Source organism: Schistocerca piceifrons, chromosome 4, assembly GCF_021461385.2.
Source record: "Schistocerca piceifrons isolate TAMUIC-IGC-003096 chromosome 4, iqSchPice1.1, whole genome shotgun sequence".
NCBI lineage: Eukaryota > Metazoa > Arthropoda > Insecta > Orthoptera > Acrididae > Schistocerca > Schistocerca piceifrons.
The window spans coordinates 300,437,590-300,453,939 of NC_060141.1; the positions used below are offsets into that span (position 1 = coordinate 300,437,590).

General features: G+C 38.5%; 1 protein-coding gene across 1 annotated transcript in view; it reads right to left on the minus strand.

Moving 5' to 3' along the window:
• Positions 1-13,213: 13,213 nt before the first annotated feature.
• The window catches only part of LOC124795227 (T-complex protein 1 subunit eta), a 93,135-nt gene continuing 89,998 nt past the window's right edge, over positions 13,214-16,350 (minus strand). The window contains exon 9 of the mRNA XM_047259149.1: positions 13,214-13,838. Within this exon, the coding sequence (XP_047115105.1) occupies positions 13,627-13,838 (212 nt within the window). The 3' untranslated portion in view covers positions 13,214-13,626. The remainder of the gene's footprint in view (positions 13,839-16,350) is intronic.

A 16,350-nucleotide genomic window follows, 5' to 3' on the forward strand; every position in this document is an offset into this window, starting at 1 on the left:
GGAATAGTATTGTACCCAGTGCACACCAGTCTATGTGTTTAATTCTCTTTATCTGAGAGAAGCCTTCCCATTCCAGTTAAATGTGTCAGTAGTATGAAAGATCTCAATCCATTCCATTCTGTTTTCTAGGTAGGATAGAAACCATTTCTTTACTATCCTCATTATTTTAAGCATGTCAACTTTCTTTAACAAAATTGTTTGGTCTAGTGGTTCAGAGGTTTTAGTTGAGTCTAGCAAGATCCCGGTTACATTTTTTCTTCATCTAACATTTCTAGAACTACTACTCTAGTGGCGCCACTGCAGATGCTAGCAATTTTCTAAGTCTGAAGTCAAAGGGTTCTTTACCAAGAAGTCTGCCTGTTTTTTTTTCAATAGCTTTATTATCTTTGTGAAGAATGGCAGTGCTAGGAATTGCTGTAATTTCCTGTACTTTTTCTGCCACCTAATCTATTATCATTGTCAAATTAAGCACATACATTAATCCTTGTTCCATAGATCATGAATACGACATTTAATAATGATGTGGAACATGTCACTTTAACATCAGTTGTCTTTACACTAAATAATTAATTTTTTTCCACAGTTAGTACATCATATCTAAGAATTCATCTATTGAGTAGAAGGAGTTGTCATTCATAAATTCTTTTAATTTGCTTTTAAATGTTGGTTGGCTATCTGTCAGACTTTTAATACTATTTGGCAAATGACCAAAGATTTTTGTGGTAGCATAATTCACCCCTTTCTGTGCCAAAGTGAGATTTAATCCAGAATAGTGAATATCATCCTTTCTTTTAGTGTTGCAGCTATGCACTTTGCTGTTATTATTTAATTGGGATGGGTTATTAATGACAAATTTCATAAGTGAATGTATGTATTGTGAAGGTGCTGTGAATATCCTGAGTTCCTTAAATAAATGTCTGCATGGTGATCTTGGGTGGGCTCCAGCTATTATTCTGATTACTTGCTTTTGTGCAATGAATACTTTCTCTCTTAATGATGAATTGCCCCAAAATATGATCCATATGAAAGCAGTGAATGAAAACAGACATGGTAGGCTAATTTACTGATATGTTTATCACCAAAATTTTCAATAACACTAATAGCATGAGTAGCTGAACCTAACCGTTTCAGCAGATCATCTATGTGTTTCCTCCAATTCAATTTCTCATCAACACACACACCCAGAGATTTTGAGTATTCTGCCTCAGCAACAAACTTCCATTCATAGTCTATATTTATCAATGATGTTATGCCATTTACTGTACAGAATTGTATAAATTGTGTTTTCTCAAAATTTAGTGAGAGTCCATTTGCAGAGAACTACTTAATAATTTCCTGAAAGACATTATTTGCAATTTCCTCAGCTGATTCTTGCTTCTTGGGTGTGATTACTACACTTGTATCACCAGCAAAAAGAACTAGCTTTGCATCTTCATGAATATAGAGTGGTAAGTTGTTAATATATATTAAGAACAATAAGGGACCCAAGACTGAACACTGTGGGACACCATTCTTGATACCTCTCCAGTTAGAGGACTCTGCTAGTTTTTGCAGACTATCTGTACTGTTAATTTAAACCTTCTGCATCCTTCCAGTTAAGTATGAATGAAACCATTTGTGCACTGTCCCACTCATACCACAATATTTGAGCTTATCTAGAAGAATTTCATGATTCACACAATCAAAAGCCTTTGAGAGATCACAAAATATCCCAATGGGTGATGTTCGGTTATTCAATGCATTTAATATTTGATCAGTGAAAGCATATATAGCATTTTGTGTTCAAAAGCCTTTTCTGAAAACCAAACTGACATTTTGTTAGAACTTCATTTTTACAAATATGTGTTGCTACTCTTGAATACATTACTTTTTCAAGAATTTTTGATAAAGCTGTCAGAAGTGAGAGTGACCATCAGATCCATCCCCTTTTTTGTACAGTGGTTTAACAATAGTGTATTCAGTCTATCTGGAAAAATGACCTGTTTCAGTGAGCTACTACATATGTGGCTGAGAATCCTACTTATTTGTTGGGAACAAGCTTTTAGTACTCTGTTGGAAATGCCATCAATTCCATGTGAGCTTTTACTTTTAAGTGAATTTATTATTTTCCTAATTTCAGTAGGAGAGGTGGGTTGAATTTCAGTTTTATCAAATTGCATAGGTACTTCCTCTTCCATATACTGTCTTGCATTTTCTAATGAATAGCTGGATCCTATTTTCTCTACAGCACTTAAAAAATGATTATTGAAAATGTTTTCTACTTCTGACTTCTTGTTAACAAACTTTTCATTGTGTTTGATAGAAATGCAGTCTTCTTGTGCTCTCGGTTGCCCTGTTTCCCTTTTCACAACATTCCAAATTGTTCCCTTCAGTTCTGTTGAATGATTCTATTGGCAAGTACATTGTTCTTTAAAGCTTTAGAAGATTTATCTTTAATACTGAACATGTTCTTATTGACTGCCTATTCCTGGACAGTAGCACAAACACTAGTGCTACCATAGAGTTATAGGGTGTACAGTGGCTTGTGTTAGTAAATTCTGTTGCACACACATTTCACTACTGCTACAACATTTGTTTACAAAATAAGCTAAGTTCTTGGGATTGAGTATCACACTAGCCTTTCTTTTCTTTTTTATGTTTACCTATTTCTAGTTTCTTGTTATGAGTGTCATGCTGGACATAATTCCATACTGTTAATTAACATGTGTATAGTGAAAATGAATTTCAGTTATTGTACCGAGCAAATCTACCGGGTGATCAAAAAATGAGTATAAATTTGAAAACTTAATAAACCATGGAATAATGTAGATAGAGAGGTAAAAACAACTCACATGCTTGGAATGACATGGGGTTTTATTAGAACAAAAAAAAAAAAAAACAACAACAACAAAGTGCACAAAATGTCCGACAGAAGGCGCTGAACAACAAAACGTCAGTGACTGCCCATGACAATTGTGTATAAAAGGAGCTGTAATGAGAGAGAGAATCAGATGCACCAGCAGTCGCAGCATGTTGACGTTATCTGAAAAGGCGCTTTTAGTGAAGCTGTATTATCAGAATGGGGAATGTGCTAGTTCAGCGTTACGATCCTATCACCTTAGGAAGGGGATTCGAATGGGTAAAGGTCCATTGACAAAGGCAGCTGTGGCAAGAATGATTTCGAAGTTCGAAGCCACGGGTTGTTTAGATGATAGACCCCGTAGTGGCCGACCAAGCACAAGGCGTAATGCGGCTGATACAGTTCAGGAAGAAATGGAGACTGTAGCGGGTTCATCTATGCACAGGGAAGTCAACGCTCGTGCAGTCGCACGACGCACCGGTATTCCATACAATACTGTTTGGTTGGCACTTAGGCGTACCCTCCGATGCTATCCATAAAAAATCCATCGGCATCATGAACTGTTACCTGGCGATTTAATGAAGCGGAGGGCATTTGCAGTGTGGGCATTTCAAAAGATGGCAGAAGATGAGGATTGGTTGAGTAACATGTTGTGGACCGATGAAGTTCATTTCACACTCCGAGGGTCTGTCAACGCCCACAACTGCAGAATTTGGGCTACCGAAAATCCTATAACTGTCGTGGAAACTCCATTACACGACGAGAAAGTCACGGTATGGGTTGGATTTACCGTATCTACCATTATCGGGCCTTTTTTCTTCGAGGAAATGCATAATTCTGGTTTTCTAACTGCTACCATGACGGGTGAGAGGTACGCCGATATGTTACAGAATCTCATCATCCCCCGCCTGGCTGACAGACACCTGCTGGAACGTATGATGTTTATGCAGGATGGCGCTCCACCCCATATTGCTAGATGCATGAAAGATCTCTTGCGCACGTCCTTTGGTGATGATTGTGTCCTCAGCTGCCACTTTCGTCATGCTTGGCCTCCCAGGTCCCCAGACCTCAGTCCATGCATTTATTGGCTTCGTGGTTACCTGAAGTCGCAAGTGTATCATGATCGACCGACATCTCTAGGGATGCTGAAAGACAACATCTGACTCCAATGCCTCACCATAACTCCAGACATGCTTTACAGTGCTGTTCACAACATTATTCCTCGACTACAGCTATTGTTGAGGAATGATGGTGGACATATTGAGCATTTCCTGTAAAGAAAATCATCTTTGCTTTGTCTTACTTTGTTATGCTAATTATTGCTATTCTGATCAGATGAAGCGCCATCTGCAGGACATTTTTTGAACTTTTGTATTTTTTTGGTTCTAATAAAACCTCCATGTCATTCCAAGCATGTGTGTCAATTTGTACCTCTCTATCTACATTATTCCGTGATTTATTAAGTTTTCAAATTTATATTGACTTTTTGATCACCTGGTATATGTGTATACTGTTTATGCAATGTATTTTGTGTTTGCTGTTTAATTTAAGCTTTAATAAGGGTGATGATGTCTGTTGTTAATTACTGACAAATAGATGTATTGCATTCTATTTTACTTACTTGCTTTTATTGCCTACATTCGTACTGAGGCCTGAGATTTGAAATTTTCAGAGAATTTCCTGCTGCCAATAGTCACCCTACTCCAGGACAAATCAATTCAATATTTCAGGGAATGCCTCACCTGTTGTTTGAATAATGTCATGTATTTTCAAATTTATACATTCATGCGTCATTATGTTCTGCACTTCTTCCTTTTTCTGCCTTTCATTAAAAAACCTTTAAGGTGGGGGGAGGCAGTGTTTTCTGTCTGGCAACAATATTAGATTCCATTATATGAATAAAATAAGACAAAAAGTGCTAAATGATGCTAAACCTGCCTCATCTCATGAAAATGAGGACAGGTCACTACCCAGAGAAAGAAGAACTGAGCAGCTCACAAGCACGTACACACAGTTCTTTCTGCATGCCAGTCTGCACTTCACTGCTTTTTTCTCTGGTGAACAATGACCTGTACTCGTGTGCATTTTTTCCTAACTGTGGGGTCTATGGACCAATGCGTCTAATTTAATTCAATACTGTTGATAAAGTCCATGTGGAAACTACACAGGATGGCTATGAGAAGAACAGCTTACCAAAATTCCAGGCCACCTCAAAGCTATGCACTGCAAAGGTCAGTTGGGTGATGCAATTCTTCACTGACGGGTGCAACTTGAGTATTCATATTCTGTATCAAAGAGAGGGTATGCTAATGATTTGTACTAGACCCAATAGAAAATTGTCTATATGGAACTCGTGTCTCAAATTTGTATCTCCTTGCTGCGTTCTGCAATGTTCGGTCAAGACGTAGTGACTTGAAACTTCCACATTTGAATGCAGGACACAGCCAATCGGAGGTAAGTCCAGGAGGATATGAACGCACTGTATATTATAGGTTTGTACATAGTCTGAAATTTTAAAGACATCTACAAAGTTTGAGAAGCACTTTACAGTGCTATACACCTGAGTAATGCTAATGCTTTACTAATGTCATCTTTGTGATGACAAATTGTTAGAAATATATTCTGCATTATCCAACAGAAAAACCAATTTAGAAACAGGCTGAGGAATTATTGCCAAACTATAAAAACTGGCAATTCCAATCAATTGTAATAGGAAAGGAACCTGAATTTAACACACTTTTGTGTTGTTAACACCTTGCCTCTTACAGACTCTTAGAATGCATGGCAGCTACTAATTCCTTAATAGCATATACAGTTTATGCCTGTAACCAGAATTGTTTGTTTCTTTACTTCACTTAAGTAACTCTTAGTTTCAGGCACCTGTTCTTGTTTCCTTGTAAACACCATCACACCAACAAGTATTACAATGTATTGATTTTTTATGTATTATATTTGTTTAAATTTTTTTGCCTATCACCACCAGTTTTTATGAAGCCTGTATCTGCCAGTTCTTAGCAGTAACGGAAAGATTCATCAAACACTTCGTGGTGATCATCCAAATTTATGATGTCAATTTCAGCATTATTGCAAACCAAAACACAGCATTGTTTGGGTTTCAGTATTATTATTGTCTGACTGTTGACATGGATAAATTATTAGCACATGCTTTTTGCATTTGTAGTTGGATACCTCAGCGCTATTTACTTGAAAATTTTTTGTTGAACAGATCATCTTTGCAAACTTTTTCTGTCTGTGACATACAAAGTCTGCAGATCTATTGACTGAATTGAGTCAGTAATATTTGTTGTGGGATAGAGGTAGTTTACTTGTTATATTTGTTCATTACTGCAGTGCATTAACATTGCCTGATACCAGTAATGGTTCTTAATGGTGAAGCTACCCATGAGAAGCATTCAGTATGTGAGAACATCTTATGAATGCTTTTTGCATGTCACATGTGAATGACTGCTTACGATTTTATTTTGTCAGTTGTAATGTGCATTATATTTTTAACATTTTGCATTTGAGATCGAAACCAGATCCTACAGGACCTATATCCATTGTTTACATTCTTGTTACTGCAATGATTTGTCTTCCAAACGAGCTTCAGAACAGAAATATCTAGGAGCTGAATAGTTTCTACATGTATGAAACTGAAACTGTACGTGTATGAAACTGTACTACTAGGGGTGTGTATTATTGATGCAGTAAGCATCCAATCATACAAAAAATGGCTATGAGAGTATTTTTTGTAATTTCATCTCGTTTTTGTCACGGTGACAGAGGTATTTCTGCGAACTTTGCACTCCACTATCACCAGTTTGAACATTCTACCCAAAATTTGGCAAAAACATGGCTGCCACAGAGCCATTGCCCCCCCCCCCCCCCTCTCTCTCTCTCTCTCTCTCTCTCTCTCTCTCTCTCTCTCTCTCTCTCTCTGTGTGTACACGCTCTCTAGAAATCACAAGCTAATATCATGTAGAAGGCTACCACATCTCTTTTCTTTTTAGAAAATAAAAGAATAATCTGCAGAAATAAGCCTCCACTCTCTGCTGAACCGAACCACCTATTGTTAAACTGCCGCAGAATAAGAGAAAGCTAACACTGCTCTAAGTACCTGCCTCCAAATAGACAATGGTGACTCCTTGGAATATAGCTTGCCTCCTACGTAACAATTTAACTGGTACCCGAGTGATAGATTAACACAGCCTTTGCTCTACTGCATATGAATCAGCTATTTATACACTGTCCCATACCAAATTCCAGAATTTAACTTCTCCCTCACTACACATGCTGTCTCATAAGTTCTACCTGATATTAGCATGTTCTTGGATTAGTTGATGGAACAGGAGCAGCAACAAATCACTAGTTGATGCCCCTATTACAGCATTCTACCCATAAAGTTTTACTTAACATAAATGTTCTCACCGTTACTTCTGTCCTGCTTGCTATTCTGATATGGAGCAATACTATGCAGAACTGTTCCACAAGCAATTTATGTAGTGGGATGCATATGGCTACTCCAGTTGATCATGTGCCTTGGTTAAGATGCAGTGCAAAAGTTAATGGCAAAATTTTTTCTAATGTCATGAACTGTATAATCTCACCTAGTGTTGTTTTCTTTAATCAAAAGCATTGTTTTATATTTGTGATTAATTATTGCACTTATCTGTTCATATGATGTTTCATAGTCATGAGTTATTTTTACAACTTTCCATCCAGTTTAACTGAACTACCTTGCTGTTGTTATCATAGAAATTTGAGGCAAAGGTATCACCTTCCAGAGTTTATTGTAAAAGATTTATTATTTGTTTTTAAGATGCATCAATGCAATGAGAAGTGTCATGTTTTGCAGTTGCCATTTCATACTTTTGTTAGTCAAATCTATTTAATTTGTCATTCTGGTTGATGCACAGAAAGATTTAATTGAGTAGATAACTTGATGCCTTCCACACGGTACTGTAGTTTTCATTTTAAAACATTTCTTTCATCAATTAGTAGAAAGTTACTTGCAAGATGTATTTGTGGAGCTAACAAATTCTAAATAAGTTTCACTTACAATGTTTTGGTCCTCCCTGAGCATGGTTAAAATGAACTGCAGAGCTTCAAATTATGTTCTGTGATTTCGATATGCCTTACCAGGTTGGCAACCAATTTGTGTCACTCTGGTGGTTACCCAATTACCTTAAAGACACTGCCCACCCACATTGTCATAAGAAAACTGAATGCAGTCTGACAAGGAGACCTTTCATCATCATGTGGCCCACATTCTATTTCAAATTATACCGTCCATTACCTCTTTTTAACAACACTAGAACTCTATTATTTTCTTTCTTTATTAATTACAAAAGATCTGTAAACATGAGCCAATTACTTTTATATTATATCCTAATCCTTGCCGTACAAATGTTTCAGTTGCCTGTAATCCTTAAAGTTCTCCTTCTCCCTCTCTGAAACCAGCTTCAGCTAGCTTTGTAACAACGCTGTTGACACAGTCCCATGTCGACAGCTTCAGACACAGCATGATCACTTTACTATTATACTCACATTCCAAGATTTGAATTGTTAAATGAAATCACCCCCTCCCCAGTGAATTCTTTCCAGGAAAGGGGAGGTGGTTTATAAGGTGACCCAAGCACCCGAACATGAATCATTTTCATTACTTAAATTTAACAAAGAGGCCATCCCTTCGTCCATCACCTTTCAACTAATCTGACAACAATCAACTGGTTCCTGCCAGAATAGGCTGAATCAACATCGGCAAAGCCACTCTGCCAGTCAAATCAGGCTGCACAATCATGACTTGCAAGACTGAGGGCCCTTGGAGCCATATCTCTCTCTCTCTCTCTCTCTCTCTCTCTCTCTCTCTCTCTCTCTCTCTCTCTCTACGTGAGATATCATCCTCAACAACTAGTTCCCTCTGCCAACTGCAACTGACAATATTACAACACGGGGCACCATACTCTGATTTCATGTGAGCACAGGCTCACCGAATCCTTACAGGTCCTACACATTTCTAATAAAGTGTATCGCAGATAGCAAGCAGAAGCTAAAGCCAAAACAGTGTTCCCTACTTTTATCCCAGCAGCCTACACAGTGAGCAAGATTGGCATATCAAATGTTCCCTTAAAATCAGCCCCCTGTCTAAACACAGCCACCATACCAATTTGTCGCAGATGACAGTTAAGCCTATTGATGGAGTAATTGTGTATTTCAAATCAATCACTGAACATATATACATTTCAATTATGTAGGCATATCTGTACAATAAATGTCTAGAAAATGATGAATCCAAGTAATTTCCTAAACATGACATTTTATTCCAATCTCAAATCAAAAATTACCATTACCTAACAAACAGTCAAATGCACTCATAGCAGTTTTGCATATTGTCATCGATGTCCAAAATGGAATCAGCACTCTAACTACAAGTAAAATGTGTGTGGTTTTTGTAATGACACATGAGACCAGAACCCACAAAGTGGTCTCCCAAGTACCTTGAGTTCTCATATGAACAGTAATTATTGTCAATTATCTACTGGAATGGTATGGAGTTGGTGTGTGGAACTTTTGGTGAAGCTGTTGGGAGTGGCCTGCTGGAGATGGCTGGCCTGATGCTATGCCAGGAGAGTAGGGAATTACAGCTGCTGCCGTGCATACTTTTTTGTTGCCATTGCAACAGCAGGTGGGACAGTGTTGTGCTATCAATGGTTTGCAACCATTTTCTGGTATTGCATGCATCTTCAACAACTTTCCAAGGTGTGGGCCCTCACAAATATCTTATTTAGCAGTGCCAAATAATTTTTTGGTAAATTTTAGTAGCATGTTATCCAGTATACATGACTTACCTAGTTTTAAGCAACAGTCCTCCTTATTGTGTCTGAATTCTGGCAGTGAGATACTATCCTGGATCTTCCAACTCTGTGTTTCACTATGTTGACCCAGATGCAGACGAGATAGCCTAGTTTTCTGATATATTCATTGTCTTGTATGACAAGATGGGCAACTAATTCGATGCACAATTCCACATTTCTGAGAAGATGGATGGATTAATCATTTGAAATCTTAATTCCTTAAGCCTTTAGCTTTAATCTTGTATGTACTAGTTTCCAAATGTATAAGCAAATGCCTAATCAAAGTACTCTAATAGTAAAGGAATGGGAGAGGGAGTGCTAAAGGATGCAGTGTTTATGTGCAGGCTTTTAGAAATTGGTTGTTTCCTTTATTGGCCACCTGAGCTGAGACCTTATGCCATCAACAACTTACCTTGGAGATTAACCAGAAACTATATCTAGGTAACTCACATCATATATTCTGTGACATGATAATACTAGCTTTTGTTAAGTGATTTAAGTTGCTTTACTATTCCGAGGATATCTACTTCCATGCTACTGATGTTGACACCTGTTCTTGAATCGAATTCTGGAATATTTACTTCATCTTCTTTGGTTAAGTAATTTCGGAAGGTTGTGTTTAGTTAAACTTAAATTATTTGAGTTAAATCATTGTTTAATTAAACAATAATACAATAAACTTTCATTGTATCACTCTGTTGCCATGTAAAAGTGTTACCTCACCGTAATGATGCACTCTGAGCATTAAACAGCACACTTACATCAGCCAAATGTTTATTCGGTTACTAATTATCTCTTATACAATTGCCTCAATGTGGGATTGTGCTGCCCTCGATATCTCTGGCACTTTCTTATGTGCATCGTAAATTTTTCTCGTGTAGCACTCCATTTCATATTACTGATGCTTACATGGACACATGAAAACACAGCTTATCACTATATTAGCTGGAGCGATAATGAAGGAATAGGTACGGGCTCGCAACTGTAAAACAACAATGGATTGGTACAAGGCAATGTTATTTGTGGTTGGCACAGTTTATACAAGGGCATGTCCACTCACATGTTTCGATCACTCTGGATCATCTTCACATCTGTGTACTTTTGCAAAACACAATACTCTGATATGGAGTCCTGAGTAGACAATACAGGTTGCTACTTAGATCTGAAGATGGTCCAGAGGGATTGAAACATGTAATCTAATTCCGAATGTGCAACTGAGACAGAACTATGTACAAGAATTATCTTAATTTCCAAACAGTTGCAGAGTCTCTCAAAATGACTATCTCAATTACCGTGAAAAAGAATCTTTGGCAACTGGCATCTCATAAAATTATTTGGTGATAGGGAGTGACGGACTGGAGTTGGAAATTGTTCATAATTAAAAATCAAACCAAACATCAATATTCACTTCCACACATGTAACGTGTAGTGCACGGAGCACAAATGAACTCCAAACATTTTCCAGTGTTATGCAAGAGGATACCTGGAGCCCACCCGTGCCACAGAAAAACATCCCATATACGAAAAGAACCATCACCAGTTTGCAAAATGGTTCAAAATAGCTCTGAGTACTATGGGACTTAACATCTGAGGTCATCAGTCCCCTAGAACTTAGAACTACTTAAAGCTAACTAACCTAAGGACGTCACACACATCCATGCCCGAGGCAGGATTTGAACCTGCGACTGTAGTGGCCGCACGGTTCCAGACTGAAGTGCCTAGAACCGCTCGGCCACATCGGCCGGCTTACCAGTTTGCATCATGGCTTACTGACAACTATATTAATAATGCCAGAGAAGGGAAACTGCTACTCACCATATAGCGGAGATGCTGAGTCACGATAGGCAAATAAACCTTTTGGCCATTAAGGCCTTTGGCCGCGCGCTGAAACCACAATGTGAACAGCAGCACCAGTGCATGATGGGAGTGGTGACTGGGTGGGGGTAAAGAGGAGGCTGGGGTAGGGAGGTATGGTGGGAGTGGCGGACAGTGAAGTGTTGCAGTTTAGACGCAACACTGTGCTGTATTCTATGCAGGCATGACAACCAACAAGCTGTCGGTCTGCATGAACAACCACTAACAAACTGTGGCCAAAAAACAAGTGGACCACCCTTTTGTTGAACACGCTGCCAAACATGATATCCCTCAACTCAGTGACTGCTTCAGAGCCTGTGCCATATGGATCCTTCCCACCACCACCACCAGCTTTTCTGAATTGCGCAGGTGGAAATGTTCCCTGCAATACATCCTACGTTCCCGTAACCCTCCTGGCCTCAACCTTTGTTAGTCACTGTCGTCACCCGTCCAGCCCCTTCCCTGTTCCCTTTCAGCACTACACAGCTGTCATTTCACCACCACACCCAGTCTTTTAATTTCTCTCCTTTCCTCTACTTACCCCCTCCCCTCTCCGCACCTTCTCTCCTGCCCTCTGTCTAAACTGCAACACTTCACTGTCCTCCACTCCCAGTGTACTATCCCTCCCCCTCCCCGCCCCAGCCTCCTCCTTACCCCCACCCAGTTGCCACTCCCGTCATGCACTGGTGCTGCTGTTCACATTGTGGTTTCAGCTCTCTGAGACTGCAGACGTATGTGCAAGTTGCGTTTTTGTGTGTGTGTGTGTGTGTGTGTGTGTGTGTGTGTGTGTGTGTGTGTGTGTGTGTCTGTGTCTGTGTGGGGGGGGGGGGGGGGCGCACTGACAAAGGCCTTAATGGCCAAAAGCTTTAGTTGTGTGAATCTCTTTGTTGTGCCTATCGTGACTCAGCATCTCCGCTATATAGTGAGTAGCAACTTTCCTTCTCTGGTATTGTTACATTCCATCCTGGATTTTCCATTGTTTGACAACTATATAGATATTTTCCCCATAGATAGCACCCTATCTAAATATAACAAATTATCTCAAAAGAAATTTCATGACAAAAGTATAAGGTATATTTTTAGGCCTTTGTGGCCCATATAGTGATTCAATAAAGTAATTTCAAAGCAAGCTAATGAACTCTACCCTGGCATTAGCTCTTGCAGAAATCTGGAACTGCTTTAAATTTCTGGCGGCTGTCAATAACTTAAATAAACAGTGCTCAACAAATGTGCTGTCCATAATGATTGTTTTCAGTGCAGTAATTTGAGTGCAAATCAATAAATCCATAAATCTTTACACAGCTTCCAAGGCAGAAGATCCCATTTGTTTGAAACCTACAACCACACCTTGCACAAGTTCCATTAGATTGCATCAGCTTTCCATGAGCAAGCTCATCTGTCTTGCTTTGAAGAAATATTTGTGAAACATTTGTTGAATGGTGTATACACCTGAGGTCAGCACCAGAGAAAGGTTGCCACACAAGACCTGTCATACATAATGTATCACTCAAATTATCTTCTTCACACTTTCAGACTCTTGTAAATGAAGAAATTTGGCACAATTTACTAAAACTACCACTGTGCAAATTAAAGTCTACAAGACTTTGCCATACAAAAACAAAATTGAAAGTATGGGGGAGGGGTAAAATGATAGTACACAGTTAAGTGAGTTTAAAAATGTGTGAAGTTTTTATGTTAAATGTTCAATTTACAGTTCATAATGACAACAAAAACATAAAAAAAGTTTTGCTCACTAGCATACATAGAAGGCCTCCAACCAGCACACTTAATAAATAGAAACATTCTACTGCAAAAATGTGAGGTTATACTCAAGCTTTATTTTATTTTTAATGAAATGCATAGATCAAACACTTAGCAGTAGAACGCACTGATAGTTACATGAGGGGGAGAAAAAAGGAAAGGTCAGTCAGATTAGAAATAGTGTGCATAATTATGGCCATCAGATTCACATTAATTCATGTTAATCAAGTACTCTGACTTCCTCTTTGCCGCTCTGATCAGATATGAAATAACACACACTTTATTGTCACAGATCGTGTCAGTTTACGATGATTGAAATTACATCGGCCGACCCATGCCGCGGCCTGCAGGAGCATCACCACCACCTGATTTAGGATTTTTTATGGTTTCATCTACAGATAACACAAGGCAAGCTGCTTCACATGCGGCTGTTAATGCATTAATCTTGACAACAGCTGGCTCCCAGACACATGCTTCAAAGTTATCACTGATGTCTTCATTGTTGATGTCCACACCATACCAGCAATTACCTGTAAACATTTAATTGAGAATTATTTTAGCTATGCATGTCAATATTGTAAGGTCAGCCCTAAAGACAGAATCAGTACAGAGAAAACTGGTTTTTTATCTTGCTCATGTCAAACTTCTGGGTATAATTGCCTTTCATTATAGGTAGGGACACACTGTAGTGTGGCTTCAGTTGGCGGAGACTGCAGTTGTGCGTGTTGTTTTTGTGTGTGTGTGTGTGTGTGTGTGTGTTTGTGTGTGCGCGCGCGCGCGCGCGCGCAGCGCGCGCGCGCGCGAGACGAAGGCCTTGTTGGCCAAAAGCTTATTTGTGACTCTGTTTTTGTTGTGCCTATGTGCGACTCACTGTCTCCGTTATATGGTGAGTAGCAATATTTTGTTTATGTTTTACTGAAGTTTAGTCCATGTGTGACAGTTTCAAACGAATTAAAAAATTGTTTAAACCATTTCAACATATTTCAGTTCAGTCATTGTTTCAGAGAATGCCTCAATTATATTTATTGCCCTCACATTTCACATTTATGACTTATTACTGGAAAAAAAAAAGTTAAATCCATTAAATCTAATTAATTAATAATTAGGCTAAAGAGAAAAACTTCATAGTTTTATTCCAAGACATTATGCTGCTGATCCATCGATACTTCATTCTGGAGTGAAAACAAGACACCCAGAGTCTATATTTTAATATAGAAGACGAACTGTTTCACAGAACACGAGACATTTGACAATGTCAACATATTTTCCTGGTTTGGAAAGTTACTTCTCTCTAAATTGGGGAGGGATTTGTATCTCTTTAGAGTATCTACATGGTAGATGCCTGTCTTTCCAGGTACATACAAAACACTGCTGCTCACGTTAGCATTAATAGAATTCATCATTGTCATCCTATGGTTGAAACAAGAACCTAGAACTGTGAACGTCGACTGGCATAGATCTGTGCCTGTAAGAGTTGACAGTCTAGTTTGATGGTGCAACTCAGTTACCAATCACAGCACAGAACCATTCACGTCATGTCATGTAAATGGGTTTTTGGTGTTAAAACAATACTGGGAATGTCTACTTAAATATTTATTCAATATTATTTTTATTATTTGTTTATTAAGTTTGTGGTGAAAGCTTAAGCTGTTCCACAGCTCAGAGTTTGGGTTAGGTTTAAAGGTGATAATTTGATTGAAAACTGATAAAGCCAATGAATGTACCCCCATAAAGAAGACATCAGTCATACTGCTATTGTAGCATGCTTCAAATTTCATGTACCATATGGAAGGCTGTGATGTTTGCCTGACCTCACGTATCTTGTGCTGGAATTGGCTGATTGAAGCTAACCATTGTTTGTGGTGCAAAAGTGCTGGGAAATGTGTCATTGGCAACTAAAAATACTACCAAAATTAAGTTATTTGGAATTAGGGTATTTTCATTTGTCATCACATACATAGCCGCAGTTCTTTACCCTGGAAACCAACAGCCATTTTAAGATAACTGTGAGAAAAAAATATCAAAATCCAATTTCAACATTAGATAATTATGTTACAAATGTTAGTGGACTACTGCCATCATATTCAAGTTTTTCACATAATTTCCTGTTTCTAATTTCAGATATCAATTAGATAAATCTAAAGCATTTCCCCATATGCAGAAATGCTGCAAGGAAAGGGAATCCTAGTGAAAATGTGGAGTTTGCAAAAATACAAAACTGTTATAACTGGTCTTGAGATTAGAACAAAGTTTTTGAGATTTGTAATAACGCACACTGTCAAAAGCGATTGACAAACACTAAAATAAAAGCAAAATGATTACCTATAAATGACTCTTATAACAGCAAATAAGATAAAGTAGATATGAGCCCAATCACACATTTTAAATATGAGGTGCGGCAATAAAGTAATGAGACTTATTTTCTTTGCAAGATATGGCAACCCTGCAGGCTTGCGTAGGCACAGTATCTTTGACCTTGGTCTATAAGCTGCTTCAAGTCCAAGCGGCACATCGATGCAACTGCTCAGTCGTGAGTTGTGCTGTAATAAGTTAATACTTGTTTGTGTCTCTAGTCACAGAAATGGAACCGCATAAGAGCTCAAGTTTTTCATTGGCATAAAATGTTTAGTGAAGGCAGAATGAATGTTGAAGATGAAGACCGCAGTGGACGACCATCAACCTCACTGACAAATATCAACTTGGGCAGGGTGCGTGAACCCATATGATCTGATCGAAGATCATCCGTGAAAATGATTGCAGAAGAACTGAACATCAATCGAGAAACGGTTCACCTAATAATAACTGAGGATCTTGGTATGAAAAAGATATGTGAAAAATGGTCCCCAAAAATCTCACACCACAACAGCGAGAAACACAGGAAAATGTGGCAGCTGATCTGTTAGAGCAAATGGAAATCACTCAGGATTGTTGAGCCGTGTTATCAGTGGTGATGAAAGTTGGTTTTTTTCAGTACGAGCCAGAGACAAAACGCCGAAGTTCGCAATGGTGCATCAGATCAAAAAAAGCTCGCATGTCAAAGTC